Raw genomic sequence first — 19,874 nt, forward strand, 5'->3', positions numbered from 1 at the left:
GTCCGGAGCCTGTGCTCCGCAACGGGAGAGGCCGCAGCAGTGAGAGGCCCGCGTACCGCAAAAAAAAAAAAAAAAAAAAATGCCTTCTTTACCTTGATAGCACCTCCCTGAATACAATACTTTGCCCCTCTCTGCTGCACGACATTTACGGATTCTGGGAGGACACACACGACCTCTTGCATTTATAACGATAGTGGCTGCTCCTGCTGGGGCATACACAAAGCTCTCTGCTTGCTGACTTAAAATGGATGAGTCTTTGGCAGCCAGACTGATCGAGATGCAGTATATTCATAAAACTGTCTCTGCTGATGAAGTGGAAAGAGCAAAACCAACCAGTTCCGGAGAATGAGAAAAATAAACCCAAACTACGTCACAGAGCCAGAAAACCCAAGGGGGCTATATTTCCAAACCTGACACACCTCTGGCTTATGACTTCACACAAGAAAGCGAAAACCCCCGATTACTTTTGTAGTTGAGACTGGTGCCAGAGGACTGTAGTCTATACACTGAATGAGTCTGGGCTAAATGAATACACCCCTAGCCTCTCTCCTCACTTTTTAAATTAACAACAGCTGGAGAAGCTGGAGAAGCATTTACAACTTTATAATAGACGATTCAGATACACTTGCCAATGATAGTAGCACTTAACGTCTTAATGAACAAAAGTGTTGTAAGAATTTCTCAGTCATTTGCCACCTGGTTCTAGTGGGTTAGAATCTCTGATCTCCTTTCATAGATACAGGCATCCATCCAAGGACATGAAGAGTCTGTAAGAAGTGTACTTAGAACTTAAATAAGAGTCCAGTACCACGAAACCACAGAATCAGATTCCCCTGGCGATAAGACAATTGTTCATAGGAGCCCCGCCAATCACTTTGGGTCATCCTGGGGATTTTAAGGTAGTCTGGCCTTTTTTTTGGGGGGGGCCAGATGCCTGGAAACGCAAAAATGTGTTGACTGACCCCTCCTGGTGAAAGGGCTAGAAGAGTATCAAGTGATGTGTATTTAATGCCCTCAGCCTGGCTTGCTCTCCTAAGCCAGCCCAGCACACGGAAACCTCAGCAAACACCTGACGTTGTGGGGATTGTGTCCTGAGACCTTCCAGAATCCTAAAATGAGGGCCAGGATCATATACGCATCACCAGCACCTGACTGTTTCACAGCCACTTTCCACAAAGACACATTTTTGTTTTTAAAGGGACCCTTCCCAAGGCCACCTGGGGAGATGACAGCAAGTAGGGAAGTGAGTCACCCTGAGATGGTGACACAGGGCAGCGCAGGCGTGGCTCACCAGCTAGCTGGGTCACTTGGGCATGTCAGCTCTGCCACAACTACATTCGATTTTGTAAAAGTCAAACCACACCTTATTCATTGTCGGGAAACTGCTCTCGAGTCAAAACTGCAGATGTCCTTATCATCACAAGAACAAACACCTGTCTGTAAGATCAGTATTTTGTTAGAAATTGTAAGTCACTGATAAAAACACATTCTATCATTTATCTTTTTTTATTTTTTATTTTTTTTGCGATACGCGGGCCTCTCACTGCCGTGGCCTCTCCCGTTGCGGAGCACAGGCTCCGGACGCGCAGGCCCATCGGCCACGGCTCATGGGCCCAGCCGCTCCGCGGCACGTGGGATCCTCCCGGACCGGGGCACGAATCCGCGTCCCCTGCCTCGGCAGGCGGACTCCCAACAACTGCGCCACCAGGGAAGCCCTCTATCATTTATTTTTGCAGCAGTGCAGACTAGTGCTAATGCTCCCAGGGAGACCAGGCAAGTAGACGGCCAGGCAATTGATAACTGGGTGGTTGAACACGAGCCTTCCACGAGACAGGTGTAAAGGCAGGCAAGAAGGTCCAGAATGGGCAATGGAAAGGAGCCTGGATTGGACGGTGCCCACCAGGGAGGACTGCTATCTTGAGCATCCAGGCAAAAGCTGAGAGCGAGTCAAATCAAAATCACAAAGTCGTGGAGGCAAACATACACGTGTGCGCCTGGTCTCAGAACACGGGAACCAGGGGATCTATCTGTGAAGTTTTAAGCAGTAAATTTAGATCACATACAATGAAATACTACTTAGAGCATATCCCGATTAAGAGATAGTACATTCATGGTGAAGGTATCAAGAAGTTCAAGCTAGATCCATAAATCTTTTTTTTTTAAGTCTTAATTTATTTTTCATTTATTTTTGGCTGCATCGAGTCTTCATTGTGGCGAGCGGGGGCTACTTTTCCTTGCGATGCGCGGGCTTCTCATTGCCGTGGCTTCTCTTGTTGCGAAGCATGGGCTCTAGGCGCACGGGCTTCAGTAGTTGCGGCGCACGGGCTTCAGTAGTTGCAGCACTCGGGCTCAGTAGTTGCAGCATGTGGGCCCTAGAGAGGATTCTTTTTTTTTTTCTTTTAAAAAATGTTTTATGTTATTTTATTTTATTTTTTTGGCTGCGTCGGGTCTTCGTTGTAGTGCGCGGGCTTCTCTCTAATCGTGGTGTGCGGATTTTTCTCTTCTCTAGTTGTGGTGCGTGGGCTCCAGAGCATGTGGGCTCTCTAGTTGTGGCGCACAGGCTTCTTTCTAGTTGTGGCATGCAGGCTTTTCTCTTCTCTAGTTGTGGTACATGGGCTCTGTAGTTGTGGCACGTGGGCTCCAGAGCACCTGGGCTCTGTAGTTTGTGGCACACGGGCTCTAGTTGAGGCGCACAAGCTCAGTAATTGTGGTGCGCGGGCTTAGTTGCCCCAAGGTATGTGGGATCTTAGTTCCCCGACCACGAATTGCACCCGCGTCCCCTGCACTGGAAGGCGGATTCTTCACCACTGCACCACCAGGGAAGTCCCTAGATCCATAAATCTTATAAAGGCAGATGAGGACAGCTACAGTTCATCTCTAACCCTACATCCATCTGATGCATGATATTTATTCACTGTCAGAGGACACACTCAGATTTCTTGCATTTATACTGATGGTGGTAGCTGGTCTAACCATCTGCAGGGTATCCCCATATCCCCATGAAATTCCGAGTGTACTCCCTTGACACCTAAGCCTGGACCACAAGTTTGCCCGATGGATGACTGTCATGTTCTAACTGCTACCCTTACGGGAAGTTGCTTTTCTACCTAGGTTATCATGTTTCCTTCAGACACCACAGAACCCACGAGAATCAGATTTCATTTTCAGCAGCACTCAGAGCCGGAGAACAATGTGCACAGCTTCTCCCAAAGAAGCAAGTGTCCTGCTATGAACTCATGGGCAAATGATCATCCAGCTCCTCCTTCAGTGCCTCTGCGGCGGGGCTCTATGCCTCTCATGGCCCCCGGTCCTGCTGCTGAACAGCACTAGCTAAGGACACAGCAGGGAACGAGGCAGACCTGGGACACTGAAACAACGTCCAAGAGGCAGAGCCAAGGGCAGCCGCTTGGCGCCCTCTGCAATTTCAGGTTGACGCCGGGCGGCCCCAGGTACGTTCACCCATCCGGTTGTAAATCCATCCAACAGCAGTAGCATCCATCGTATCCAAACATCAAGGAGACAGGCTGGGTTGAAATCAAGCCAATGCTGCTAAAAGTCCACAAAAGACGCCCTCTTCCTCCTCCAAAGTTAAATTCCTCGTTGTGGCTTTCAAGGTTCTCCACAGTTACCCTCAACCCACTGCTGGACTGATCTTTCTTGACTTCCCTACAGGAATCCCACATCCCTGCCAAGCTGCGCTATTTGCTATGTCTTGAACGTGCTATGCCCTGCATGCATGTGCCTCTGTGAGCCCTGCTTCCCATTTCCTGGAAAGCCCCTCACCCATCCCTACTAATTGTGCTGACCTTTATGGCCTGTCTTAAACATACACCCTCCTCCATGATGCTTTTCCTGATTCCTCCCAAAGGATTTGATCTCTTACTATTTGAATTTCTTTAGAACCATGTTTATACATCTTCACGTTAAATACACAAAGTATAAGTGCCATTCAGCCTTACAGAGGAAGGAATCCTGTCACAGGCCACAACATGCACGAACCTTAAGGACATTACGCTAAGTGAAAAAAGCCAGTCACAAAAAGAAAAATACTGTATGATTCCATTTATATGAGGTACCTAGAGCAGTCAAATTCATAGAAACAAGGAGTAAAATGGAGGTTCCCAGGGGCTAAGGGGAGATGAAAGAGAAACGGGTGTTTGTAATAGGCAGAATTTCAATTTTGCAAGATGAAAAAGTTCTGGAAATCTGTTGCACAATGTGATTATACATAACATTACTGACTGTACACTTAAAAATGGTTGAGGTGGTAAATTTTACATTATGTGTTTTCACCACCAAAAGAAAAGTGCCAAGTGAATTAAATCTCCAACCTAGCAGCGCTCCAAAAAAAGAAAGGTATTTTGTTGCGATCTTTGTCTTGATCATAGATGTCAGAGCAGAAAGCATCCTTTTAAACATGCTTTAATCCATAGATAGTCCTTAGATGCACTAAGAAAAGAATTTCTGCATTTTGAGAAAAGAAAATCAAGACCGGAATACTATGGAGAAATGAGTATAAAGAGTAAATTCAGGCACATTTCCCATTCCTTCAAAATATCAGTTATCAAGAGATTGTGAACTTTAAACCTCTTTATGAGGCCTCTGGGTTATGATTCATTTTTTCCGTTTAAAAGCACAGATGAGGTCCAGGGTCTCAATGGTCTAATCATCACTTTCTGAGTAGAATACCAGAAGGGAAGGCAAGGACAGAGACAAAAGTAGTTAGATGATTTTGGAGGGTTGGAGAGGAAGCTGAAAGAGGAGAACAAGGAGGGTGGGGTGGGATATATTGGGGAGAAATGGAGACAGAGAAACCTAATGAAATTACAGATCAGAATGTGGGTATAGAACAGCCCACTGTAGACACTGTCCTCAAAACTAGAGAGACAGCTCTAAATAGAAATACTGGTTTTACCTTGACAAGCTCTGCATAGAGGATTCTCACTAGACACGTGCTGGGGCTGAAAAAATACCACGGGGCATGGCTGCTCTCTGGCAGGGAAATGTGCAGTTGCAAATACTTCGTAACATCGAAACTAGCAATCGACCAGTTCTGATAATACAGTAAGCTTCCCTGTATTTCAGGTTCTAAAGACAGTGCAACTATACCCTGGGCCCGTCCACATTAGCAGAAGGGCTTGTTTCTAAGGATCAGCAAGAATTCCCTTTCTTTGCTGAGCTGTCGGTTTCTAACTGCGGTCAAGTGCTTCCCATGTGATCTGCCCCGTTCTTGATTCTTAGACTGTCTCTTTCTAGCATGTTCTTTGAAACTCTTTATAATCGAGTGCCTTAAGAACATTACTTATTTTTGAAAGACTGGACCATTTTTTTTGTCTTTGAGTTATACAAACAAAGCAGATTTTCTAATTTCTTAAACAGATTAAAAACCAAAGAGAAAATAAAAAAGCAAACCAAAACAAAAAATAAACAAACAAAACCCAAAGAAAACTAATGATTCCGTTGTGACGAATTTTAAGAATAGGTATCGTAGTAGAGATGGTATAAACTAATGGTTAAGAGGAGGGTTCTGGGGTAAAACAAAATGGGTTAGAGTCTGTCTCTGGACTTACTAGCTACGTCACCATGACTGAGTAATTTAACTTCTCTGAATTTCATTTTCCTCCTCTATGAAAAGGAAGGAATAAAGAAAATAGTATCTACCTCATAGGACTAAATGGTACATTGTAAATTTCTCCCAAAATGGCAGCTTCCACTATTACCCAAGTGTGACTGTCAGACTGTGAAGCTCAGCTATCACAGAAGTTGATTATCCTTCATTCCAGTGGCACTTGTGGGGTACCTAATCACAGGTACCTTATGCCAAAGGACTGGATTATTCACGCAATGTTTAACATTTGACTCCTGGAGCCAGGATGGCTGGAGAGGCGACTGACGGAGACTTAGAAAAGTAGGAGACAGTATTTTTTGCTTCCGCTACCCTTTTCCTCTGGGGTCAGCCATTATTCCAAGAAGGATGCGTTTTGAGAATCATTATCTCAGATCATATTGGTTATGCAACCAGCTCTGCTGGGCACTCTCCTTCCAGAATGGAAGGGAAGAGGACACCCAACAACTCCTGACCCTCTGATACAGGCCGCTGTGCATACTGACGTTGGAGATAAGAAGGACGAGGATGACAAGAGAAGAGGAGTTTGGGAGAGCAAGAGGGCTTCCCTCTATCTGGCTAAAGAACAGAGAAAACGCATAAGGCAAATAGTCTCCAAGTTAATTATGATTTTCCTGGTCAAATGGAAGCAAATGCCAAAGCAGAGATATTTCTGCATATCTTTCCCTGATCGTGCACCCAGATGTAGCCTCAGCCCAGGCTCACGCTTCCTCCAGTATCTACTGGACCAGTAACCACTGTCACTCTTTACCAGCCATGCTCAGTGCCTTTCAAGTTGTTGTCTGTTTCCTTTCAAAAATGTCAACAGAACGACAGACACTGAGAACACGCTAAAACTCTCAAGTCTCAAGAGTTCTAGAATTCTCAGTCTATTAATTCCTGCTCACATGGCCCAGGTGCCTCTAATGAGTAAGAGAACAGGGTAAATGGGGCTGCCTCATGGTGATGCAGATTCATTATGACTGATTGTTGACTTACAAAAATTAAGCAAGTCTACTGGAGTTTAAACCCAAAAGGAAAGCACCAGACTTGCAGTCCACACACCCCTATACCCGTCTTGCATTCATCATATTTAAGAGGCTACCAGGTACAATATGGTAAGGGTCATCAGCTTTTACGTATTTTTATCCATTTGACCCAAGCTCTAGGGGGGTGAGATATACAGAAAATAGATAAAATACACTCTCTTGGGGAAAGAACAACAGAAGCTGGGGAGACTGGGCTAATAGAGCAAGAGAGGCCTGCGGATACCAGGCTACCCAAGTTCTGGGCTCATGGCTGAAGCTGACATGTGCGTCTATTAAATGGGTAACTAGATAAATTAGATTTAACTTAATGTTAGTTTAAAAAAATGCTGTCAATTCTTCTTTTAAAATGTCTTGTCTACTGGTCCATTCTCTCTCTTCCCACTGCCATCAGCCAGATGCTTTGAGCTTCTGTTACAACAACTGGAGCGGCCTCTTAAAGTGTCTCCCTGCCTCAAATTGTTCGGTTTAATTCAACTAGTGATTTTGGAGAACGAGACACAGGGCAGGCCTCGGCGGCTTCTCTGTTGGGCCTTCAACCTTCCCCTCTTCCTGTTCATTCTACACAGTGACCCAGGAGTATACCTTAAAGTCTAGTTTTCATCATACTACCCACTCCCCAGCTCAAAAACCTCTGAAGGCTCTCCGCTGCCACGGGAATAAAATCTAAATCCTCACATGCCCTACCTGGTGGACGCGCTCTCTCAATACACCCCAAGACGGACCCTCCACCCCAGCTCAGCCCCTTTGTCACCAGCCCGAAGCATGGCCACCTCTGAGCCTTTGTGCAGGTCTTTTCTGGAATGTTCTTTCCTCATTCTCTAGAAAAGTCCTTCATGCTTTAAGGGTGGGCTCAAGTTTCAGGCTCTCCTAGAACCCTTCTATCACCTTGTGCTGAACTGCAAGTATTACACCCAACAGTAGTTATTCTGGCGCTCTATTTTGGGGGTATTTAAAATATATATATTCATATCCGTATATATATATCATATACATATGCACTGAACCCTCATGTATTTGTACCCACTTTGATACCTAGCACAGCATTCTGCCTAGAGTTACATGTGCTGAATAACTATGTACTACATGCGGGAGTTTGTTTTTCAACATTTAATCTTTCTCAAGGGAAATCTGGCATCTAAGTCTTAAAAGGTACATAGCCCGTAAAACGTACATAATTTATTTCCAGAATTAGAATTAGCAATTCTCATACCAGGAATAAGTGAGGAAAAACTCAGAGATGCTTATAAAAATACATGCACACTGCTGAGATGTTGTGTTTTTTACAATACGGAAGATGGAAACCTCTTAAGGGGTCCATCATGTAAATCGGGACCCCCACCACGTAGCTAACAAAATCACGTTGTGGAATATTTACTAACATGAGAACCAGTTCATAAGTCATCACTGAGAGCAAAAAGCAGGTGATAAAAGAAAATGTACAGTAGTATTTGATTTTTATTAGATAAATGATAGAAGGACAGTGGTTATGTCTTAGAGGGAGGCTTACAAGGGCTTTTCTTCCTTTGTGGTTTTCTACGCATTTAAATTTGGGGGCACTAAAGTGTTACTAATGTGTTGAACGGTCCCTTTAGAAGGAAATTTGCTCTTCTGAACTACAAACCCTGACTTGGATGGATGTGTACATTGATAGAGGAGCTTGACACAAACTTATATTTGAATTGTAACCTAATAAAACTCAGTGTCATGTGAGAGACATCCTGCCACCATGGAAACAACATTCACTGAACTAGGAGTTGGGAAACACAGGGTCTAATTGTGGCTCTACTGCAGAATTCCTGGCAGCCCTGGAAAAGTCACTTATTTTCTTGAACCTCAGGTTTTTTTGTTTGTTTGTTGTTTGTTTTGTTTTTTTGTGGTACGCGGGCCTCTCACCGCTGCGGCCTCTCCCGTCGCGCGGCACAGGCTCCGGACGCGCAGGCTCAGCGGCCATGGCTCACGGGCCCAGCCGCCCCGCGGCACGTGGGATCCTCCCGGACCGGGGCACGAACCCGCGTCCCCTGCATCGGCAGGCGGACTCTCAACCACTGCGCCACCAGGGGAGCCCGAACCTTCATAAGTCATCACTGAGAGCAAAAAGCAGGTGATAAAAGAAAATGTACAGTAGTATTTGATTTTTATTAGATAAATGATAGAAGGACAGTGGTTATGTCTTAGAGGGAGGCTTACAAGGGCTTTTCTTCCTTTGTGGTTTTCTACGCATTTAAATTTGGGGGCACTAAAGTGTTACTAATGTGTTGAACGGTCCCTTTAGAAGGAAATTTGCTCTTCTGAACTACAAACCCTGACTTGGATGGATGTGTACATTGATAGAGGAGCTTGACACAAACTTATATTTGAATTGTAACCTAATAAAACTCAGTGTCATGTGAGAGACATCCTGCCACCATGGAAACAACATTCACTGAACTAGGAGTTGGGAAACACAGGGTCTAATTGTGGCTCTACTGCAGAATTCCTGGCAGCCCTGGAAAAGTCACTTATTTTCTTGAACCTCAGGTTTTTTTGTTTGTTTGTTGTTTGTTTTGTTTTTTTGTGGTACGCGGGCCTCTCACCGCTGCGGCCTCTCCCGTCGCGCGGCACAGGCTCCGGACGCGCAGGCTCAGCGGCCATGGCTCACGGGCCCAGCCGCCCCGCGGCACGTGGGATCCTCCCGGACCGGGGCACGAACCCGCGTCCCCTGCATCGGCAGGCGGACTCTCAACCACTGCGCCACCAGGGAAGCCCGAACCTCAGGTTTTTAATGATAAAACAGGTGAATATTCTTTCATCCCCATCCCATCTTACAAAAGTATATAGAGATCAATTAGAGACTATTTCTAAAAATAGCAAACATATTGTAAAAAAAGGCAGTTGATCAGTATCAGGTGGGATTATTATCAAGGGTGGAGAAACACCCCTCTGAAATCTTGAATCTCTGATTACACCACAACCTTAAATCACAAAGTCATGACCGATTCGTGTGCTAATGTGCGGTGAAGTACAATTTCACTAAATGCTCAATTTAATAACCGTGGGTGCATTTGTTAAATAGCACTTGAACAATGAAAATATAAAATCATTGCCGGTTATTACAAGATACTGAATATAGGCCCCTGTGCTATACAGTAAATCCTTGTCGTGCATCTATTTTGTATATAGTAGTTTGTATCTGTTAATCCCGATTATAATCTGAAAGAAATATATAACTGAGTCACTTTGCTGTATATCTGAAACTAACACAATATTGTAAATCAACTATACTTCAATTTTAAAAAAGTTATTTTAGGACAACATTCCTCAGCTTGCTCTTCTCTAAAAGTATTTCCCACAATACTCTGCAAATTACTGTCTTTGCTTTTTTTTTTTTTTTTTCTCCCCCAAAAAGAATAGCACAGACATAAATTTTAACAGAAGAAATACACTGGGCTTCAGATCAATTATTTAAAGACAAAAAATTTAAAGCTTTGGCAAACTCATTATGAAGGGAGCAGGCGCTACTCTTTATCTCTGCAAAGATTCTGATGGCGAATCTAATTCACCTACATGGGCAAGTAATCTTTACTTAGCCACATAAATGCCAATGTACACGTTTACAAATGCACACGACTGCAGCCTCTTAGCCTAGGACTGGCAGGTGTATATCGCATGCTTCTGGACACGAACACACAAACCCAGGTCACGACGGCAGGTACCAAGACACACACAGAAACCCCCAAATGTCCCACAGAGCGACCTTGCCAAAGAGGTGCATCGGGCCCCAGAGAAAAAGAAAAAGCACAAGAAAGGATCCCTTGAAGGGAAGGCACGGCTGCGGGTCCCCAGAAGACATCTTGACTCACCTGTTAAGTGGTTGGCAATCCTGGCAGTGGGTTTGGGAGGCAGGGCAGGGGGTTGCTTGAGGAGAGAGAGCTGCTTCACTGGGGTCTCCTCATGGTGTCCAGGGAAAGCAGCAGGTTTTTTGGGGGGCAGGAGCAGGACGGGTTTGGCTGAAGGATCTTGGGGCAGGAGGACTCCAGACTCACTGGCAGAGGGGCTCTCTTCAGACACTGAGGGGACAACCACATGACACACAGCGACATTACACAAACGCAGTGCAGGGGCGGCCGGCGGAAGCCGGGGGGCACACAGGACAGGGTTAGCGACACAGCAGAGCACCGACTGCCCCAGGCCGTCGCAGCCGCGTGGGGTGTTCAAGAGGACGCCAGCGATCCAGTGAAGCCACGGTGAGGGTGAGGGAAGTAGGGGGAGGGAGAGACAGAAAACAGAGAGAGCTGGAAGGAGCAGGAGGGAGAAGAAAAAAGAGGACACTTCCTCAAACCATCATCCCTTCAACCTTGGTGTGTATAATGCAAATTCTACGGGGGCTGCAAAATGTGACTCCTGGGACCACAGCGACCACCAACAGATGGCAGGTGTAGTGGATCAAGGACCAGGAGCCCCCTCTGAACCAGACCAGCACCAAACGCTGGCATCTTCCTTTGGGCCTGTTTGCCCTTTGCTGGGAAGGAAGAGCGAAGGCATTCCGGGGTCTTGTTCTTGCCTGCTGGGTCTCCTTGTGTCCCTGCTCCCCGGGTCTGAGGACAGCCTAGAGGCTGACACTGGGCAGGTGATCCCCACATGCCGGGGGCAGCGGCTGCTCCTCTAGGTTTGGGGCCATCCGAGCTGGGCAGCAGCATCCTGGGGGTGCTCTGCAGTTTTAGGGGCACCTTCCTGCCCCCACCAGCTCCGATACACCTGGATAAGGTGAAGGATGCTCCAGATCAACACCTTTTCATCTTCCACCTTCCTTGCTCTTGCACTCGCCAGAAGCATGGTTTTCTGGTTTCGGTTTTGCCCATTTCTCTTTGCTCTGCACCGGGCCTGCTTCCTCCTCTCCCTCATGGAGGGGCGGGCGGAGGAGGGCGGGGCGGGCGGAGGAGGGCGGGGCGGGCGGAGGAGGGCGGGGCGGGCGGAGGAGGGCGGGGCGGGCGGAGGGGGGCGGGGCTGGCAGAGGGCGGGGCGACCAGGACCGGCTCCAGTTAAGAGCTGTCCCGTCCCGGGTGGTAGCACAGGCTCTCGTACCATGCTGGCAACCTGGCCAATGACAGAATGAGACTCTACGACTTCCCTGGGATGACACATCTCACTACAGCAGCCACATCCATCGGGCGGAGGAGGGCGGGGCGGGCGGAGGAGGGCGGGGCTGGCAGAGGGCGGGGCGACCAGGACCGGCTCCAGTTAAGAGCTGTCCCGTCCCGGGTGGTAGCACAGGCTCTCGTACCATGCTGGCAACCTGGCCAATGACAGAATGAGACTCTACGACTTCCCTGGGATGACACATCTCACTACAGCAGCCACATCCATCTGATCCCAACGTCACAAGGAAGGCTGGGAAGAAGTCTCAATTTACTGCTGTAGTTGGAACAATCTCCCCAGCTTGGGGAGGGGGGGGGGAATGCAACTCAGATGCATATCTCCCCCTCCCCATCACTGCTACAGGAAGAAAGCCTCCCCTGCCCTCTTCCTTCTCCCTACGCTGGGTAGCAGTGTTTCCGGCAGTCAAAGCCCCGTACACAATCCTCAGGAGAACTAGGTTCTCCCCTGTCTCAGGGGACACTATTATCACCAGTGCTGGACACACGGATGGAGCAGTGACGTCATCACTGGGGGTCCCAAAGCGAAGCATGGCGCTGACTCTGAAACACCATCCTGATCGCCTCCCGTCCGAGTTCCGTGATGCAGACTTTGCACACGGTGTGGGGGAAGGCCGTGGCCTCTCTACCCAGCCTCCAGATATTCCCAGAGGCCCCATCCCCCAGGCTTGTCTCCTGACAGCAAGGACCTCTCCTTACTGGCTGTCGGGAGGGTGCCATTCTTCTGGCTAATGAGGACCACTCTGCAAACCCTGTGAGGGAGTGAGTATCGGCCACTCAGAGGGCTTTGGACCAAAGAGGGAGTGACAGATGGCATCAACATTATCTGTCAGCAGGATACCGGCAAATTGTAGATAATTAACACATTAATTGATTTTATACAGTAAATGGGTACAATTTACTAAATCGATATAACTATTAACTGGTATATTGGGATTAGGATTCAAAGGCATACCAGGGCCTTGTGACCAGGTGGACTTAGACAGGTACCCTACAGAAGCACAGGACTCTTTAGCTTTATCTTAACAGAAATGAGGGTTAGAAAACAGACATTTTAGATCATCAGTATTACAAAACAAGACATACCTTCTTTAAAGAGATTAAGATTATAAAAATGTTTTTAAAGACTGTAGAAAAATAAATGGACACATCCTCCATATTTTTACACTCAGCATGTACTAACTGGTCACTTTCAGCCCCATTTCCAGGAGATCCTTATGTTCAGGGTGGTTCAAAATAGAAGCCAAAGTCCAGCCGGGCCGAAGGCCCCTAACACCGCAAGCTGGGGACCAGTTCCATGTCTACCAGGGGCATTACCTGTCCCATCCATGATGTCGGAAGGTTGGAGCACCTCGTATGAGCAGGGATCCCTGGGCATCGGGACTGGCTCCATCTCGGACAGGGCGGGCAGAGATAGCTGGCTGGAGCTCAGGGACTGCCCGTTTTCCAGGGAGTCATCTTCATTCGATATGGAGAGCTCCCCGTCTGTCAGAGCGAGGAGATCGCAGAGTTAGACCACGCCTGCCTTCCAGGCAAGGGTGACACTTACAGCCTGCTACCTGAGTCTAGTGCTTTTGAACAATCTGTATCAAGGCCAGTATGGAAAGTCTACACTTGTTCTTTTGCTTTTAAGGCATCTAACCACCAGGGCAACGATTTCCAGTGATCTTCAGCGATAAGCCTGTTTTCTCTCCATTCTTCTAATTATTGACAGATGAATGGATAAAGAAGATATGGTACATATATACAATGCAATATTACTCAAGCATAAAAAAGAATGAAATAATGCCATTTGCAGCAACATGGATGGACCTAGAGATTATCATACTAAGTGAAGTAAGCCAAACAGAGAAAGACAAATATGATACTGCTTATATGTGAAATCTAAAAAAAAAAGATATGAATGAACTTATTTACAGAGACTCACACACACAGAACACAAACTTATGGTTACCAAAGGGGAAAGGGGGTGGGGAGGGATAAATTAGGATTTACATATACACACTACCATATATAAAGTAGACAGACAACAAGGACCTACTGTATAGCACAGGGAACTAGTTTCAACATTTTGTAATAACCTATAAGGGAAAAGAATCTGAAAAAGAATATATGTGTGTGTGTACATACATATATAAAAAAGTGTGTACACATATATAAGAAGAATATATGTGTGTGGGTGTATATACACACACACACACACACACAAACACACATATATATGTATAATTGAATCACTGTGCTGTACACATCTGAAACTAACATGATATTGTAAATCAACTATACTCCAATTTTTAAAAATTTTAAAAATTGTAAAAATCAATACCATATTTTCTATGTGTTTTTTAAATGAAAATGAAAATAAATTTTTCTTCATAATTTTTGAAAACTTGGAAAACCCGAGCAGGACTCAGAGATTGGAAAATCAGGACAGGAATTCCTACTTTGAAGAGCAAAGGGCTTCCAGCACTCAACAAGCACCAGGACACGGTACACCAAGGCCCTAGGAAAAACTCACCCTGTCTTCTCTTTAACTCTGCTCACATCCAATTTCTCTAGATGTTTAGCAGGGTTCTAAGCTCTAGCTGAAGGGCTGCAGCAGCTCAAAGACTCTGGGAGGTGCCAGGATTCTTCCAGTGCCCACCAGTGATCCTGCCCGCTGGGGTGCAGACTTTGATCTTGCTCAAAGCTCAGCAAGACAAGGAGCAGCTAGTTAACACCATGGTGGAGGATCAAAGCCTCCTGCACAATGGCCGTTTGTCAAATCAAAATTCCCCCAGTGTGATTTCATCCTAGCCCAGGGGAGTCCTAGATAACTAGACATTAAAGTCAAATTAATTTTTAAAGAGGACTGAAAGCTATTCCAGTCAGATGAATAAATATCCAGATGAAAGACTCTAAGTTATGTTTCGGCAGAAGCACAGAAGCCAGCAAAGCAATTACCTGCCTTAAAATGGGAAGATGGATAATTTACTTGTAGAAATAAAACAGTAAAATGACTCCAAGGTTAATCTTGGATAAATAATCCTCTCCTTTTGCTATGTTCCTCCCAAGGCTTTAATTTTATACACAGTGATAATATGGCCGCAAAAGATTCCTCTGCCCCACTCCCTTTGCCTCCAATTAGAATTGGCCTGATGAAATGTATGTTCAACAGAGCAATTTACAAACCAACAGGCTTTAGATAGCATATGGTTCAAGGACATATGATATTTGACCTGAATTTTTTATAAACATAGAAAAAATATATATATATAATGGACACCAAAAAATCATCTGAAGCAGACCATAGAAAGCACTGATTCTTGAAGATTGTGGGGTTTTTTCGCTTCTTTTCACTTGGCCTTTTTATGTGTCTCAAATGGTAATAGCAGTCACGATAATTGTGATTAACAATATGACTACTTCTTATTAATAAGAGAAGAGCAGTGCAGACTCTCAGGCCAATGCTATGGAAAGTACACAGCTGAACTGAGCGTACCCAGGATGGGAAGGGCTGTGGGTGTGAGCGTTAATGCATCAACATCCCATAATGGATGGTCCCTGGTCCCCTTAATATGCTTTGGTTTAGCTTGTTCAAACGGACACCGTGGGAAGTAGCTCTACTTCAAATTCCCAGTTGGTGGAATAATGATGTAGCTGCCATTAGGTTTAATACATCTCTGGGAAACCACTTTGATTTCTGATGTTCCAAGTGTAGTAAAAGTCTTGGATAAGACAACCAGAGGAGGAAGGGGTTTCAGGGCTGTTGCCATGTTCTGCTTCTTTGGGGCAAAGATGTGATGGAATGATTGCTATACATTTTAACTGTTAAAAGTACCATAGATGCAATATTAGGAAAAAGAAAGATACAACAGAAATTGCATTACGTTAGATTCTATGAATCTCAGTTTCATCAAGGCAGTTAGCTTAGTGCTAGAAGTTTTGGTAGTAACAGAGAAGCAATATTACTCACTCCTCTTGGGACGGATTAACTCTCAAAAAATTTAGCTCCCTATGGATTAAAAGTGCCTTTACTAAATCACAAAGGCTCAAACCACTTGGGAGAGGAAACAATCTTGCAAATTCCACTGTCATAATTTCTAAATACATATTTCCATTAAAAAAATGAAAATAGGAGAAAAAAAGAAGAAATAAGACACTGATCATATCTCTACCCTAACAGAAAATTTGTTTTTCAATATTTTCCATAGTTGTAACAAATTTTATTTTGTGTTTTGTTTTTTAAAACTTTTATAAGCATTATAATTTGTATAGTTATCATTTAATAATTATACTGAATGAATATACATATGTTTATTTAGTTATCTCTCTGTGGTTGGTCACAAAGGGAGTTCCAATGTTTTATACTATTGTGAAAACAGAAATCTCTGCTGACTACCTTCCTGTATAAAATATTTTCTGCAATTAGAATTCTCCCCCTTTAGGAGAGATTCCAGTAAATGAAATTTATGTGTATTACTATTTTAATGTCTAGTGACACAAACCTAGATCTTGTGAAATTGTTTTTCTACAGGGTTTGTCAATTTACACAGCAGCAATATACAGACCACACAAATTTCTTAGCTTTTGGTCATTTCCTCAACATTTACATTAATAACCATGTTTTATCTATTGACCTACCTACTTACATACCTATATGTATATACATATCTGGTAGAAATAAATTAAAACCATGCAATAGGTACAAATTTATTATTAATATCATTTATGACTAACTAAGATGGGAAGTGACAAAACTGAAATCTGATTTGGATTCATGTAACATGGAGATAAAATGATGCTGCAACTGTGAAGTAACTGTTATTTTAAAATTCTTATGACATTTTCAAATATACACAAAAGCAGAAGCATTAATGTAATGGACTCCTTATACTCATCACCAAGCTAAGGAATTAGCTGGGAATTCCTAATGCTTGGGAATTCCAAGTTTGATTAATCTGAAGACTATTTATTTAATTGACATATAGTTGATTTACAATGCTGTGTTAATTTCTACTGTACAGCAAAGTGATTCACTTTTACATATATATACACGTTCTTTTACATATTCTTCTCCATTATGGTTTATCACAGGATACTGAATATAGTTCCCTGTGCTATACAGTAGGACTTTGTTGTTTATCCATTCTATATAAAATAGTTTGCATCTCTAAGACTGTTTAGGCTCTCCATGTCTTTTTACTATTTGCCAGCTCTGTTTATCAGCATTATGAGAAAAACTGTTTTTCCCCCCCAGGAAGAATTTAACCCTCCTGAATAAAATGAGTCTTATGGATTATTTGTACTTTCATCTATCTAGATCATCACCGTCTCTTGCTATGATGAAAAAGAAAGAGCTCACTGAGTATTGGAAATTATTTTGATGTTTTACATGATCTTCTAAAATTATCTGGAATAATGGTTTTCAAAATGGTGCAATTACCTCCAAGCATAAAACGTTTCCTACTAGAATTAATTAAGTGTGAATAGGAGGAAGGGAGAAGGCAGGAGACTAGATGGGTTAAGGCAATGGTTCTCAAACTTTAGTGGGCATCACAATTTCCTGGAGGGCAGTAAACACAGATTACTGGGCCTCATCCCCAGAGTTTCTGACCCAGTAGGTTTGGGGATGGGACTGAGAATGTGCATATCTAATAACTTCTTGGGTGATGCCAAAGCTGCTTTTGCTGCTCAGGGTTCCACACTCAGAGAACCACTGGACTGGAGGTAAGGATCAGACAGGCAGGATAACTTGGAATAGCAACAGTGCTTTTCATGATGAGGTTTAGGGCAGGGAACGTTGTTCACATGGCTAACATGGAACAAAGATGGTTGATTTAAATCTCAAAGAGAAAGCAGGAGGTTGTATTGTCTAACCATGGATTATGAACTTGTCACAAAGGACAATGGGACTGGAAAGAGCAATAGGGTGGAGAAGAAAAGTAAAATGTAAGCCAGATGCAGACATATCTAAAAAGGTAAAATCAGGTCACAGAACTGGTAGAGAAAAGAATGCAGAAGTGAGTACAGGTCAATGTCATGACTTAAATGATGAGCGGTAGAAGCCAATGGATTAAGATAGAGAACTGGCCACGGCCATTGTCTTCTCTTTCTTGTGGGGCACAAGAAATGAAGACTCTGGTACAATCAGGCTAACACCAAATCAAGGAGAGTGAAGGGAAAGGTGAGAGTGAATGAATTCACTCAACTGACAAACACCTGTTGAGACCTGATCATTAACAACAGGGATCACATACCAGAAACCGCCAACAGTCAGAAATAGATTTGCTATTAGCTCCTTAGGATATACATGGAGAAACTACTGCCAGGTCTGCTGGCTCCAAACCCTGGAGCTGAACCACACCCTGCCCTGCCTCTCCTCCCACAAGCCAGGCATTGTGCTAAATGCTAAGGAGAAAACAGACATGCCTTGGGGAAAGAGTGGGCCAAGACATGATGCACAAAGGCAGACAGGGAGGAATTAGGGCAAGTTAGCTGGTGTGAGAGTTGAGAAAAAGAAGCAAGAGTGAGAAGTTAAGCCCTGAGAAATGGATGAAGAAAAATAAGAGGTGAAGGAAGGTGGAAGATGTGTGTGCTCAGAATAGATGGAGATCACGTAGAGGATCTTGTCTTGCATAAAGTTCTCTTAATGTTCTAAAAATACAGTCTACATAAAAGTTGTGCTCCAGAGGATTGGCTCAAAAGATATATTTAAAAATATTGTTTTTGCTCTAATTCAGTTTATTGAGGAATTACATCTACCTATAACTGGATGTCACCTTTGTGACTATATTCCAAAAAAGTTTTGTTTTGTTATTGGTATTTGTTTTGCTTTAGGAATACTCTCGGTTTTAGGGCAATTGACATCAACTTCTGATCAATTAAATTTCTCAAAGCTTAAGGTTAACAAGTTTTTTTTTTTTAATAAGTAGATAAATGTTGCCATGGGGAACGGGCAACAAGAATTCTTTCGGGTTCTCCTGGATACCTCCATGATAACAGTTTCTACTTTGTAAAAACTGCATGAAAGTTAGACATTTTGTTCTGAGAGAGCTCAGGGTTCATGGCCCTTTGAAGCTTAAGATAAAAGAGTCTCAATTTTAATTCTGAAAAGCAAAAATACTTTAATATAAACTTAAGCCTTTAATAGGGAAGAACAAATCTGACTCCATATTGGATCTGTTTCTTTTAACCTTTGTATTCCATTGCTTTTGCTACAAGTTAAGAATGTTGCCTAGTGCCTGAGATATACAGGAGAGCCCATTCTCAAGACTCTGACCTTTAAAGGTGTAACATTCTTCCAATCATAAAGAGATAAAAAGTTGCAGAACAGAGAACAACATTTGTCTTGGAGGTTTACAGGAACATTGTAATAGGATGTGGACCTATGTGGACAGCTGCAAGAACAAAGGATTCTGGCACCAAGAAGTTTGCACCAACCAACTACACCCCCTCCCCTTAGAGTAGGAAAGAAGCCTGAATTCTAACTTGGGGAAGACGTTCTTTGGGACACGAATCCACCATCTTCTCAGTCTGCTGGCTTCCTAAATAAAGTTGCTATTCCTTGCCCTAACAACTCGTCTCTCAATTTACTGGCCTGTGGTACAGCGAGCGGTACAAGCTTGGACTCAGTAACGAGCTCACCACCGAATTTGATTTTCTAGGATATGCATTATGGTTTATATTAAAGCCTGCGTTTAGAAGTGTATTTCTAGTTGGATAAGAATTGCTTACTTGATAAATAATAGTTGAATATGAGTAGAAAGGATTGCTTTACGGCTGTATATTGAACCATTATTGCAATAAATTTCACACACATCAAAAAACTAAAACTTTAAAACTAGGATAGCAGACGGCAGAGAGCAGAAGCAAGAAGAACTACAATCCTGCAGCCTGTGGAACAATAACCACATTCACAGAAAGACAGACAAGATGAAAAGGCAGAGGGCTATGTACCAGATGAAGGAACAAGATAAAACACCAGAAGAACAACTAAATGGAGTGGAGATAGGCAAACTTCCAGAAAAAGAATTCAGAATAATGAAAGTGAAGATGATCCAGGACCTCGGAAAAACAATGGAGGCAAAGATTGAGAAGATGCAAGAA

The 19,874-nt window shown here is 43.9% G+C and overlaps 1 protein-coding gene across 3 annotated transcripts in view; it reads right to left on the reverse strand.

Moving 5' to 3' along the window:
• Positions 1-19,874, reverse strand: part of PHACTR1 (phosphatase and actin regulator 1) — a 545,598-nt gene that overhangs the window by 59,882 nt on the left and 465,842 nt on the right. For 2 of the 3 annotated variants that reach the window (XM_028479168.2, XM_028479166.2), the window contains exons 4-5: positions 13,104-13,271; positions 10,494-10,700 (exon numbers count right to left, since the gene is read on the reverse strand). In XM_028479168.2, coding sequence (XP_028334969.1) covers positions 10,494-10,700; positions 13,104-13,271 — 375 coding nt within the window. The remainder of the gene's footprint in view (positions 1-10,493; positions 10,701-13,103; positions 13,272-19,874) is intronic. The other variant, XM_028479167.2, reaches the window with a different exon arrangement.

The sequence above is a fragment of the Physeter macrocephalus genome, chromosome 18 (genome assembly GCF_002837175.3).
Source record: "Physeter macrocephalus isolate SW-GA chromosome 18, ASM283717v5, whole genome shotgun sequence".
NCBI classification, from domain to species: Eukaryota; Metazoa; Chordata; class Mammalia; order Artiodactyla; family Physeteridae; genus Physeter; species Physeter macrocephalus.